At 41.8% G+C, this 13,887-nt stretch overlaps 1 protein-coding gene across 1 annotated transcript; it reads right to left on the bottom strand.

Annotated features, from left to right (window-relative positions):
* Positions 1-9,149: 9,149 nt before the first annotated feature.
* Positions 9,150-12,517, bottom strand: s1pr3a (sphingosine-1-phosphate receptor 3a). The gene is made up of 2 exons (XM_072389621.1): positions 12,248-12,517; positions 9,150-11,606 (listed from the first exon to the last, which is right to left on the bottom strand). Exon 2 carries the CDS (start codon positions 11,486-11,488, stop codon positions 10,286-10,288), a length of 1,203 nt encoding a protein of 400 aa, XP_072245722.1. The 5' UTR covers positions 11,489-11,606; positions 12,248-12,517; the 3' UTR covers positions 9,150-10,285.
* Positions 12,518-13,887: the final 1,370 nt, after the last annotated feature.

Genomic DNA, 13,887 nt, shown 5'->3' with positions numbered 1-13,887 from the left:
ATTTCCGCACAAAGGAAACTTTTTAGTACGTTAACAAAACAAACCAATGCAAATTAAACGCTGCATATGAATGATTGTGGGCTTAAGTGTACATTTTCATTTGATCAGTGGTTTAAACTTCTCCTTCTTTTCCAGCTCCATTGCAGCTTCCATTTTCACCTCCCTTTAACCAAATTATTTGGGAAAATAAAATATAATTGGGTTACAACGATAACTGCAGGGATTTGTAGGTTTTTTTAAAAAAAAAAAAAAGAGTTTGGTTGTGTGTGTGATTCTAAAGGAAACACTGCAAAATTGAGCATTACTGATCAAATTTTATACAATAGACTCCTCTTCAGCACAGACGGGGGGGAAAGAGGCACAAAGGACTTGGCAAGATTGCGTGCCTCACATACTCAAACACACACACACACATTTGCTTTCCTTCATCCATTAACAGCAGGGTTGGAAGGAAGAGGGTGAGGACTGGGGGTGAGGTGTGGCTGAGGAGGGGTGAGGCAGCGCTCATTATTTGGGCTGCGCTGCTGTGAAAAGCACTGGGATTGCTTTCATTACTGAGCCAAATGAAATAGCTGAGGCTGATTACCCGCGTGACGGAAAGAAGACGAGCTGGATCACACTCTGTTGGGGAGAAAGAGTGGGGTGGGGGGGGTGACAAGGGATTTGGGGGAAGAGGGGAGGAGAAGAAGGGAGTTGGGAGGGAGATGCTGCCTGGCTTTACTTCCACAACAAGATTCCAAACAAGTGTGTGTGTGTGAGTTTGTGAGAGTAGAGTGTGATAGTGACATGAATGGCTTATATAGTCCCTTTTTTTTTTTTTTAAACAAGCCTCCCTGGGGAGGGATATGAATAATAACGACATCGGCAATGCACCATGTAAAAATCAAACAAGTATATGCACATGTTCCTCAGGCCTTTGTCTAGCACTTAGCTTGTGTGCCTGCTTTTGAGAGTTTTTCTATCAGCTGATATATATATCAGATTGAAGCCTGCTCAGTATATTTCTATTAACACATTTATGTTGGCTCGAAAAAATGGCACCAACCCTATGAAAATATCTTTAAATGATGTTGTGTAAAATGTGAAGTATGTGTCCTTGTGTGGCTGTAGCCGTCAGATCAGAGTCACAGTGGGTGTAATGTCAGATCTCGCGGCTGTCGACGATTATGCAGTGACGGCAGCTGTTAATCCATCAGACAAGCCTGGAGGAATGAACACCTGTGATCACTATGGAGCCAGACAGCATTTTGGGAAACCACATAACATATACACACATGCATGATACACACACACAATGTATAAATGAACATATTCAACAGACAGAAATACTTTCAGAATGCATTTTTGATATGTCACAATAGGATGATCACGGGCGTTAACCATTAGATTATTCATGGATGAGTTGAATTCATTGATTTGATTTAGGGTCCTGCTAATGAGGGCAATGTTCCACTCGAAAATAATAGTCTTTTATTTATCTTATCAATATTTGCAGTGTTTTTCCTGTGTCTGCCGTGAAAGGGCGTTCACGAAGCTCTCCAGTGAACGACCATTCAGACTTTACAAAATCGTTCTCATGGTACATTTGACACAGGAAATAGACACCTGCTGACACAAGTTACAAGTTACTGTTTGTTTTTTTTTAACACATTAATGTTAACACATTAAATTAAGTCAACATTTGCCACCGAAACATCAAATGTGAAAAAAAAAAAAGTGTTTCCATAAAGTCCATCCATCCATCCATCATCTGCCGCTTATCCGGGGGTCGGGTCGCGGGGGCAGCAGCCTGAGCAGAGAAACCCAGACGTCTCTGTCCCCGGCCACTTCCTCCAGCTCTTCCGGGGGGACCTCGAGGCGTTCCCAGGCCAGCCGAGAGACATAGTCTCTCCAACGTGTCCTGGGTCTTCCCCGGGGTCTCCTCCCAGTGGGACGTGCCCGGAACACCTCCCCAGGGAGGCGTCCAGGGGGCATCCTAACCAGATGCCCGAGCCACCTCATCTGACTCCTCTGACTCATCTGACTCCTTGGCGGTCTGATCCTCGGCTACTGAAGCTAGTTCCATAAAGTCTTCTAATTAAATACGTCATCAGATGTAGAGATGCCTCAACTTGTAGTTATGTGTGTGATTAAAGCAATGCTGGATTTTAACTCTTCAACTTGAACAACGAATGTGTCCCTCACCACACAAGTACCTCCTCTGATGGCGCGATGGGGGGTTACATTACAGAGTCCCACAGGCTGATTGGAGCTCTTTCTCACAGCTAAACCAAAGTTCTGTGCCTAAAACTGTTGCGGTACCCTTTTAATATGTTCTGTCAGAGCTGCCTTACTCCGAATCAGTTGCACAAAAACATTTCTTTAGCGATTTATTTTACTGCAAGGAACATGGTCATTTTTTCCATTGATGGAACCGTATCAGTGTTGTCCAGAGAGATTTCTGTCATGGTTTGTCTCAGTGGGGGCATTCTTGTGTGCCTTTGGCTGACTGCAGGTGATTTGACAGTAACTTCAGGACCGGAGTATAAAAAGACTGCAGTCATGTTGTCATGTTCCAAGCAGGAGTGAGTTCACATCAGTGGCTGCTCATGTAGGAGTATCTGCTCGAGCAACACCTGTGTAGAGATCGGTTCTTTTTTATTGTCTCACTTATTAAGAACCAAATAGCTGAGACTGTTATCATCTCATCATAGTTTGATATATAACGCTTAGAGAAGTTTTTTTCTGAACTTACTTTATTGTATTATTTCATGCCATTGAGGAACACTAATTCAAGACTCTACCCTCATTTAACACCCATGAAAGGCAAACTTCAAATTGATCTCTAGTGTCTCCACCTCCAGTTCTTATTTGGCACGGCATGTACACAAACCTCCAGCCTGTTTGCACGCACTGAGGCAGGGAATTAACCAGCTGTGCACACACTTTCAAAGCCACAAGTGAGGGACAGGACATGCATGTCAGTCTACAGGCTGCCGTCCTCCCTCTCATTTATCCCCGAGCCCAGACATGGTAATCCCTACAGTTGTGGCAGGCAGGCATGGAAGAGATAGATTGGAGGTCAGAGTGAGCAGGTGTGTGCATGCTGTCGAGCCCCTGCCAGAGAACTGCAATCAGAGAGTGTTTGGAGAACGAGGCAGCTGTGGTTTAGGGGGGATTTGGGGGGAGAAAGAATTTGAAAAGATTACTTATCAACTTCCGCCATCTATCTGTTACATTAAGCTGGTTTGTGAGACTGATACAGACAGAGTGTTCTTATGTAATCAGGGATTTTGACTTCTCTTATGCTCGAGAGATGTAAGTACAACAGGAGAAACCGAGGGAGATAAGACACATCAAAATGCAGTTTGTCTCTCACAAGTCATACTAACAGTAATATGAAAAAGTACACCCTCTTTCACTTCTCAGGTTTTGCATATCAAGACATGGTGAAAAAGATAATCTGGTCCATACTGTGTCCTAAAATTAGATTAATACCAGCTGAGATGAAATACGTCAACATTTCTGTATGATGTTATGTTTCCTGCATCATTGTGGAAGAATTTGGGCCACTCTTGTTAACGGTATTACTTCAGCTCACTGAGGTTTGCAGAAATTCATTTATGCACAGCTCTCTTAAGGTCCCACCGCAGCATTTCAGTCAGGTTGAGGTCTGCACTTTGCCTGAGCTATTGCACCACCTTTATTCTTTTCTTTTATTATTAGCTCTTATGTCGTGGAGTTGCGGCTGTGTTTGGGATCATTGTCCTGTTGCATGACCCGATTTCAGCCAAGTTTTAACTGTCAGAAAGATGGCCTCACATTTGACTCTACAGTACTACTACAGAGCAGTTCGTGGTCGACTCAAAGAATGAAAGGTTTCCAGTTCCTGTGGCTGCAAAACATGTCCAAATCATCAGCCCTCCACCGCCTTGCTCGGTAGTTGGTTTGAGCTGTTTGTGATGCTATGCTGTGTTTGGTTCTCATCAAATGTGTTGATGTATACTATGACCAAACATCTCCATTTTGGTCTTGTTTGTTCAAGCAACTATTGCTTCTCTAAGATCAGTTTTTCCTCCATGGTATCGTGTTAACACATATCTGAATGCTCTTGATATGTTTGACCTTAGAAAGAGGATGTGCTCTCTTTTTCATGTGATTGTAGGAGCAAATACTTGAAATTTTAAATAGCTGTTGTTTAAAGTATTGAACAGAAGCCTTTCCAAGTTTAGTATCTTAATATTCTTGTGGAGTAACAAGACATGAGAACTCCTCTAGTGAGCTAAAGAGATGTGATACAGTAATGCTTTAATTAATGTTTTAAAGTGGATTGAGCTGCGTGAGAGAATAAGAAATCTCCAAGTACAAACATGACAGTCTGTAAATAATGCAAAGTACTCTAGATTTCTGTCATGGGGGGGGTCTTCTTGCATTTAGAGATTCTGAACTACACTGGGCTGGATGCTGAAATATTTTGTTGATAAATATATAACAAGCTTTAAAAAGATAATTATTTCAGTTTTATACATATTTCATACAGTTAATATCGTTGAAAACAGCATTGTTGCTAAGGAACTAGGAATGCAATAGGAAGACAGACTTGGGTTAGATGGTAAGATAGCTGTCAAATCAAGATATTCTGTTTTCCCTCCACTTGTCTTCTTGATCAGCCCCAAACAGAAGATTTAATGGCAGTGGGGTGTTGACGGGAATGCTGGGAGGACTGTACACAGATCCAAATCTCAGCTAGCTTCCTCAGATGTCCTTCTATGAAGTGACCTTTGTCTCTGCGCCCTCAGCTTCTTCCCAGCTGCTCCCTGGATAAAGCCCTCTGATCCCGGGGAGCTTATCACCAAAGTCTGCCTTGCTCTTTGCTTTCTTTGTTCCATGTTTAATTACACTACATTGAATCGGAGTGCAGTAGAGGTGAAGGTAGGGAAGGATGAATGAGTCCGTCCCCTCTGGTGCGAGTGGCAAAACTCCACTATAGAGGAGAGAATGGCTTCAACTCGGGCTTCCAGCGTGAGAGTCCGAATCAAATGAGACCCCGTGCTGCTTTCAGCCTGGCCCCACTCCACCTCTGAGCTGCATCAAAAAGGGACCTGAGAATGGTAGAAGTGTTTCATACTGGCACATTCTGTGGCTCAGACCAGATGGAGTCTTTGTTCTTTTGCTCAAACACACACGGCTCGAACATGGACGTGCACAAAAACGCACACGTGCAAACGCGCACACACGCATGCAAGCCCGCTGCCTCAGTGGCAACACAGCAGCAGAAAGCCAGGATCATGATGACGGGAGGGTGTGTGATTTTCTTGTCCTCTATCGTGTTCACATTAGTCATATGCAAATAGGTATTGTGCACAGAGAATGACACAAATCCACCATGTCTAAATCCTCAAAGAGGACTAGTGACGGCTATTTACTTAACATGATTTATTAAGGTATTTGACCCAGTTAGCACATGGGCCATTTATGGTGTTTGTTTCAGGTGATTGGAGAAACTGAATATGCTTAAAGACACAAAGAGCATTTGAATGAAGAAGAATGCTTGTATTGCTGAAAGTGTTATCTCTCCAGTCTTCAAAATCAGACCACCTAACTGAACCCATGTTCTTCATCTCGATGAATGTCAAAGAGAAAATGTATTCATCTATAGATGAGGAAATGTTAGGGTGTGAAATGCTTTAACATTTAACAGAATTTTCATTGTGTACCTTCTACTTTGTTCCCCTAGTAGCCATAATATGGAAAATATGCAAGTAGAGGTACCCCTAACAGACACAGGCATTGTTGCAGTTTTAAGCAAAGCTTTTACATCAGTGCCATTGAAATTATATTCGAAAAAAAACGTATACCATCATTGCCAAGCTGTTATAAGATCATAAGTATATCCTCGACACTCGGAGCTCTCGTCAAACCCTGAGCAAATGAGTGGAGCGATAAACAAATGCAGGTCCATCCACTCAGATCCTTTGTATGGTACAAATCAGCAGTTAACATTCAGTCTTATTTGGAGGTATGTCAAAAAATACTGAGCAGACCCAGTTGATTTTGACTTTATTTCAAACGTTATAGCGAACGTTTAATGTCAGGACAAAGATGGCAGTCACACAAACAACTAACTAACATGTACTCATATAGACCTTTACTGTACATGGCAGATAATCTTGACATGTAACAGATGCGCAGGTGTAATGGAGACGACTACATTGCACTCGCACAAGGTGCTTCTGCTGTGCATGTTGGCTCATTGTCATGGCTTGCTGCAGCAATAAAGGGAATTGAGCCAATGTTAATGTTGTTAATTCCACCCGAGGCTTTACTGCTTTGGAAATTCAATATGTGTGTCATAAAAAAGCTTTATGGGAACAGTTACATCCGTGGCCTGAGTTATGAAAATGTTCTTTGATTTTATGTTAAGTTACACTTAAGATCAGTTCAGATGAGTTCAGCATTCTTAGACTTTCACTTGAGTCATAAAGGATTATGAGCGTAAACACCTTACTTAAGCTGGTTTAAGTTCTTTTTGTACATAGTTCTTTTTGTACATAGCTACAGTTCAGAAATCTCAAATCAGTCAAATCAGCAACACATCTCCAAAGGACAGCCCCATCTTTACCACTATGTAGCATCCTCCCTTTTTTTTGTTAACAGACTGTAAACATGTGGGAACTGAGGAACAGGGGAATGTTGTCCAATACTTCTCAGATATAGGATTCTAGCTTTTCCACAGCCTGTCATCTTTCTGTTTTGGAATTGGGGTTGTAATATGATTTTATTATGTCACACCGCTGTGAGGTCAAGTGGGTTTTTTTGTCCTGTCTTCATGTCTTGTCTTGTCATTTCCTGTTTTATTTTGAAATAGTAACTCTCCTCTTTTTTCGGGTCACTTGCTCTTCCTTGTGTGTCTCGGTCTGATGGTCTGCTGAATGTTTCCACCTGTTCCCCATCACCCTGTGTATAAGAGTCTGCGTCTCCCTTTGTCTTGTGCCAGTGTGTTCACTAGTTCATCGGTTCATTCAGATGTATAATAAAGATACCAGTATATGAAGTCAGAAGTTGTGCACAATGAATATTTGATAACAGTTCTGCTCTGTGATATTTGAAAGTCTCTTTATCAGGTAACTGAGAATGTCACTGCAGAATGTGATAAGACTGTTTGAAAGTTCATCTGTGCTAGAACCATAGAAAAAGTGATGCCGTCAGATTGAATTAGTCATCTTCTGCAAGTTTCTCAACAATTAGAAAGTTCATGAGTCGTTCACTAAGAAAACAATACAGGCCCTGATGCTTGACCCATCCATTCTGGGGAGTCTGGTGTCTCTGTTTTGCTGTGAGGGGTATTTTGCTGGCATGGTTTGAATCCACACACTCCTTGATTGGAAGTTAGATAAAACATTTCGAGCCTGATGGATCTGAACTATTCCGGGATGAGAATAAATCCAATCTTTGAGCACCAGGACAGAATGTTTTGATGAGAATGTAATCTATGTGCTGTGACTTTGGCAGTCTCTGGACCTCAACCCACCTGAACACCAACTGGTTTTGGACCTTGTAAAACAGCACTTTCAACTACTATTATGAAAACACACTAAGCATATTAAAGCTGGCATAGTGTCACAGTTTTCTGCAGATGGAAATATTTAAAGCAGATTTTTGTTGTTGTACAAACTTTGTGTGATTGTGCTTTTGAAGATTGTCAATAGATAAAAGTATATTTAGTGAGTTTCAAATTTTGAATGAACAGGAAATTTCTTGCGTTCAGCCCATGAATTTATATGCTCATAGTTAATTTCCCATATACTTGGCAGTACTTATTATTCACTTTTGTCTGTGTAACTACCATTTTAGATAGGACTTTTCAAGGGATAGCAACTGGGCACGTGCTTTTAATTTTGGTTGCTCATTCTGGGATGTGTTCGTTTTTTTTCCATGATGGTTATGTAAAGCGTAATTATCATTAACATTGAGTTACTGTGTCATCACTGTGTATTTATAAACTGTTATTTTCATAAATTCCACTTATGTTGATCACAGCTAAACAATGCTCTGTCCTTTTCTCTAGCAAGATCACTTTAAAACATTTTAAACTTGATGATTTAATCAACTAGGTGCTTAAATTTAGATCAAAATTATATGTAAAAAGATGACGATGAGAAGCAGCAAACAGGAGGTAGTGCACCCACTGACTACAAATCACACTCTCCCCCCGCTTAGCATTTCGGCTTTTTCAAATGCTGCACATGGCATAAGGCCATCATCTTCCCTGGCTAATTCAGGAAAGAATGTTCAAACATTTCAGACAGAAAGAAATCAGTGACCTTTAAGCTGTAAATGCTTGGCTGGTATTGAGCCCTCGCTGTCTTTTTCCATCAAAACTGGAGATGCAGAACGGAGACACATCCTGTAGCTGAAGTGAGTATGAAATGCCGGTGTGTCAGCTCTCGTCTGGTCTTAACTGTGGAGCGTAATATGAGGATTAAAATGCTGTCTATTTATTAGTTCAGTTTAAACTACTCATCTGTAAAACATTCCTTTTTTAGAAACTAAACAAGCACATGAACTTAAAAACTGCCAAATAAACCCTTCCCACAATCCTTGCCACATCTGTAACTCTTTATTACTGTAAGTGAGCACCAGAGAATATACACAGAATGGGACACTATTTCATCAAAGCATATTCATGCAATATATCTTTCATGACTAATTGATAAGTGACCTTCCTGACTGGAAACCTCTTGTAATAATATCAGGAATTTCTTTGCATTATTCATCGCTGTCTGACCAGAGTCTGGCAATGAATCACAATATGAACGGATCCATGAGTTTTGCATTTGGACGATTTATAAATGAGAGCTGCAGGTTAAATCAGATGACATGTCTTGTCTCCTGTCTGAAAAGTAATAAAGCGACCCAAGTAAATTATCTCTACGTGAATCTATGTGTGTGACGTAGGCTTTAAGTTTTCATGAGCACCTTAACAGCAGATCAGTATGAGCTAAGCTCGACTTCTAATATGGTGAGAAGTTACAGACACGTTTACCATCAAAGCCTCCACAATTTATGCAGAGGAGGAACACCGAGAAGCAGCCTGAACAAGATGGGGAGGGCTGAGGGCAAGTGGGCGACTGATTTAATGTTAAAAAATGTGACACGTGAAAATGTGGTGACAGGCAATATGATTTTATTTGGTGTATAACTGCATCAGGCACTACATCACCCATGGCAGAAAAGTCATTTACAGTCTACCATTAAATAATTCACATCCAATGCTCTTATTCACTAGTGGTTAGTTGACGTGAGAGTAGTTTTCTACATGTGCTGATGAAAAGCAAATATTTTTTACGTGTGTAGTTATTAGCTGTGTTAATTGAGCCCACAGTGCAGCCGAGTTGGGCTGAGACTGATCAAAGGCAAACCAACAGTGGTAAAGGGACAGCTGGCCAAACAGAAGTTACAAACATCACCTCTCCTGTAGCACCACCATCAGGACAAAGTTAAAGTTCTTGCCCACAAGTGGTAAGAATCTAATAATAGCAGTGCCATTTTTATCCGGGTTACAATTATGTTTTCTGGTGTGTAATAAACATCACAGCCTCATGAGGCCGCTAGTCTGGTGATATGCTGTTTTTCTTCTTTTTTTTTTAAAATCACAGTGAGTTGCAAATAACTCATAATAAAGTCAATAATAAAGTCCTAGTACCGTGATGGGTTTCATGCACACAAAGCAAAAAATATACCAGTTTATACTAACAAGGTAGGAAATGTTTTCACAGAAAATAGTCAAATCTAGCTGTGATGGAAAATGCAGATATTCTAAGGATTCCTGCATAAACACATGCAAAAAAAAAGTGCAACAATTTGATTGTCTATTTATAATGACATGCTAATAAACGTATTGACAAACACATAGTTAAGGTAAATTCACTCCATTATCATCTGAAGGATTACCAAGAGTTATTTCACAGAGACAGATTTAGATACAATGTCCATGACACTATCCCATTGTATCTCATGGTTTTGAAATGTCACTAAATTCTAATCATTGTGTGAGACAAAACAAATAATTTAACTAGTGTTGGAAGCAATATTGCTGTCAACTGTGAAAAGTGGCTTTAAGTTATTTTGATTGTCCTCTAATCTACGATCTGAATTTCTATGGTTACAGTTGAAATACTGAGTAAATTCAGGCGAAACAATATCCGCTGAACACTAGCAATAGTGTACGAACAAAAAGTGGCTGATAGCAGGACAACGTCTGGCGAGTGTTCACTTCTGTATGACTTATTTAAGGCACTTCCACTCAGAACTTGCTGAGGGGCGGCAGCGCCCCAGCCTTTACAAGCACAGCTGAAAGCAGGTCTGCAGGCCCAGAAGGGTGAGGCACAGCAGTGGCTGTGGGATCTCCGTGTTTCAGCTCATAGGTGTTCACAGGTGTGGGAAGCTTTGTTCTATTCAGTGTGGACTTGCCAGCCCCACTTCCTCCACCTCCGCCAAAACTGGTCTTGCTGTTTTCAGCTGTTGGGATGACCGTGCCCAGGTGGGGGTTGCCCACCGCAGCAGTCCCAGCGGACTCCATGCTGGTCTGACAGCAGCACAGCAGCCGAAAGAAGGCAGCCCTCATCTCCCTGCTGGACAGCGTGTATATCAGAGGGTTAAGGGCAGAATTGAGCACAGCCAGGGCAATGAACCAGTCCACCTGGAAGAGGACTGGGCACATATTTGGGCTGCAACCAACATCCAGCAGGAGCAGGAGGAACAAGGGGGCCCAGCACATGACAAACACCCCAAGAACAATAACCACTGTCCGCAGCAGGGCCAGAGAGCGCTCCGAGGGCCGACTGCTCACCCTGCGGCTGCTTGACGTCACCAGGCGGTAGATCCGGATGTAGAGAATGATGATAGCCACCAGCAGGGCACTGAATACACTGATGCAGAAGGCAATATAACTCTTAGCGTAGAGTGGCAGAACTGTGGAGCATATAGCCAGATTATCCAGGCAGTTCCAGCCGAGGCTGGGAAGGGCACTCATCAGTAATGACACGAACCAGCAGGCCACCAGCAGTGCTAGAAGTCTACCTCGACCTGCTGTCTCACAGGGACGCAGACGCACCATAGTCATGTGCCTCTCTATGCCAATAGCTAGGAGGCTGAAGGTGGAGGCACTGAGGGCCACAAACATGCTTCCTTCTCTGGCCAGCCACTGCACTGGTGTCAGGTAGAAGGTGTTCTGTCCCGATGTAAAGATGTTAACAACATAGGCCACACCAGCCAGAAGGTCCGACAGTGCCAGGTTTCCAATGAGAAAGTACATGCGACTGTGGAACCGCTTATTCCTCCACAGAGCGAGCAGAACAGTGATGTTCTCCAGAACAATCAGCACGCAGATGAAGAGCAGCACAGCCGTCTTACAGACCCCGCTACTGCGAGGCCGGTCCCACTTCCCTGAGTGGTTGTAGTGGCTGACGATGACAGTGTTCATGCCTTCCTTGATGATGTTCCCCATGCTGCCTGCCCCGTTCTGACCTTCCTCGGCCACACAGCAGAGGGCGCCACAGCGCTGGAAACGGAGGCTGCTCAACCGGGAAGCGTCACAGCTGCCATCTTAAAGCCTCTTCAAGCACCTGCCATTGAAATTAAGTTTTCATATTAATTGCAGTTATTTTGAGTTAACTTTTGGTGGAGAGGCATGAATAGAAAATCTAAAAATTTTAAACTAGATATTGTGCATTTTGTATTATCACTGAGCCTAAATGCTTTCACATATGCGTCTTGATACACAGCTGAGTACAGTAGTAAATATGAAAGCTATATATATGACACATTAGTAAACAGAATAAAAGAATTAATGAAAGAAATTACAAATAGCCGAACACATGACATTTCTACAGTAGTTTTCTTTTTTCTCTCTTAATTTGCCTTTAATGATCAGATGGTTGTGTTATAAAAATCATGTTGACTCAAATTCATTTCAAGCTATCAAGTTATGTCGCTCATTTTAAAAAAAAAAAGTTTTTTAAAAGTCCTTACAGTGAATTCTGCATCAAAGTAAAAAAATAAATAATAAATAAAAACTGTCTGCAACTTTTATTAGAATTTTCGCGTTGACAATTGACGCTTTCTGGTGTCGTCTGAGCCTAAACATCTTTCCAATTTTCTGAGCTGATGGTACCAACAAAAAAAAAGAGTCACCTGCACAGATTTTTCCTTGTTGTTGAACATCATTCCTGCAACTTCTACATGTAGCTGCTGTGAATAACCGTACCTTTTCGATTTACTGGACGCATCTAAACATCCCGGCGGAGTGGCGACATTTGCAAAATTGGACACGTTTTCTCCTCCTGCGTAAAGGTGTATCAGAACAAAAAATGTGATTGCAAAAAGGTGGAAATGTCCTATGTGAAGTCAAAAGTCCATATTGTGCCCCAGTCCGTGTAAAAAAATAAAAATAAAATCGTATAACTTTGTCGTGTAAAACTATCCACCGTGACTTATGTCCTAAACTTTTCAGCGTCCTCTCCGAACAGTGACTCTCCAGTCCAGGACTGTTCAGCTCTCACCCCTCCCAGCCGGTGGGGCGGGATCTTCCCCCACCTTTTTATTACCAATAATCATGAGTCAGGAGCGAGTTTGAACCAGGAGCACCCCTGTCAGTCCGACAGACGCTTGACGACATAACAGAGACGTGCTGCATTGCATTTAAACATTTTGATTTTCAAATAAACATTCAGAGTGAGCTTATTATATGGCTGATCTTCCAGATGTGCGACAACGACTTTTGTTTTTGTTTGTAGAGTGCAGACTTCAGGTCCATTTTGTATGTTCCAATGTGTCATATAATTGCTGGCCTACTTGTCCCAACACATGTGTATTTAGCCTCAAGGGCCTTATGTGCTCCATAAAGTCAAATCAGTCTTAAACGGCTCTTGTTTTCCATTTTGTTTCCTCAGTACTTTCAGTATCCTATCAGTGCTGGAAACTGATTATTCCAAAATCTGATGTTCACCATGTTTTTCTTGGATCTTCTTCTAAATAAATCTTCTCCAGTGACCGGCCCAAAGGTTGGAATCTATTTTATATTTGTCATGTGATGAATCATTGTTTTTTCATGTTCAAATAAAGGATCGCTTGGTCCCTTTGGTCCTCTTGAGTGTGAGATAGGTCAGACCTCTCCCATTGGAGCCAACTGGAATGGACTGGAGAGGAACGGTTACACATTTCTTTTCTCCTTTTTTGTACTTTTGCTTTGGTTATATTATAGATACGACATGGCTGGTGTCGTGTGTAAACCATGGGGCTGCGTGTCCATTTGCAAAGAGGACACTGGGTCTCAATATGACGGGTCCATCCACAGGAGAGATGAGTTGTTTTGTGCAGGAAGATCAGCAGGAACAGTGGTGATTGTTTGGGAGAACACTGCAAAATAGAATCATGGCGAGAAGTTGTTGGATCTTGTACCCTTCAAGGACTCTGAACCTCCATACACTTCCCGTCTCCCTTCTCTATTCCCCTGTCTTTCGATCATACTACAGAACTATTTTGACTCAGATTTCAAAGTCAAATAGGAGTCTCTACTTTTGAGCAAACATGGACTGACAGACCTAGAAGAATCAAAATTTTAACATCTGTTCAGTTCCATATCACTGGAGAAATCCATTTTCAAGGGAAGATCATAAGGAGCAGCTACTAATGGACCATTCGGTCACGCCGTTAAGGCTGAGAAGGGATTTTCTGCTTGAACTTGTTTATTTTGACAGATTTTGACCCAGAGAGACCGCAGCTGCAGAATATGAATTTTCAGAAAGGAATGAGGAAATGAATGGGGGCATTAATTTAACCTGTGCTGCAGAATAAAAAGAAGTCAAAACGAGGCGACCATCCATATTTGATATGTTGGAAAAGTGT

This window comes from Leuresthes tenuis, unplaced genomic scaffold (genome assembly GCF_036924035.1).
Source record: "Leuresthes tenuis unplaced genomic scaffold, fLeuTen1.0.hap1 SCAF_7, whole genome shotgun sequence".
NCBI lineage: Eukaryota > Metazoa > Chordata > Actinopteri > Atheriniformes > Atherinopsidae > Leuresthes > Leuresthes tenuis.
This window is presented reverse-complemented; position numbering and strand designations above follow the sequence as displayed.

Coding starts and splice junctions, on each gene's coding strand:
- s1pr3a (XM_072389621.1), bottom strand. CDS start 11,488: ATGGGGAACATCATCAAGGAAGGCATGAACACTGTCATCGTCAGCCAC.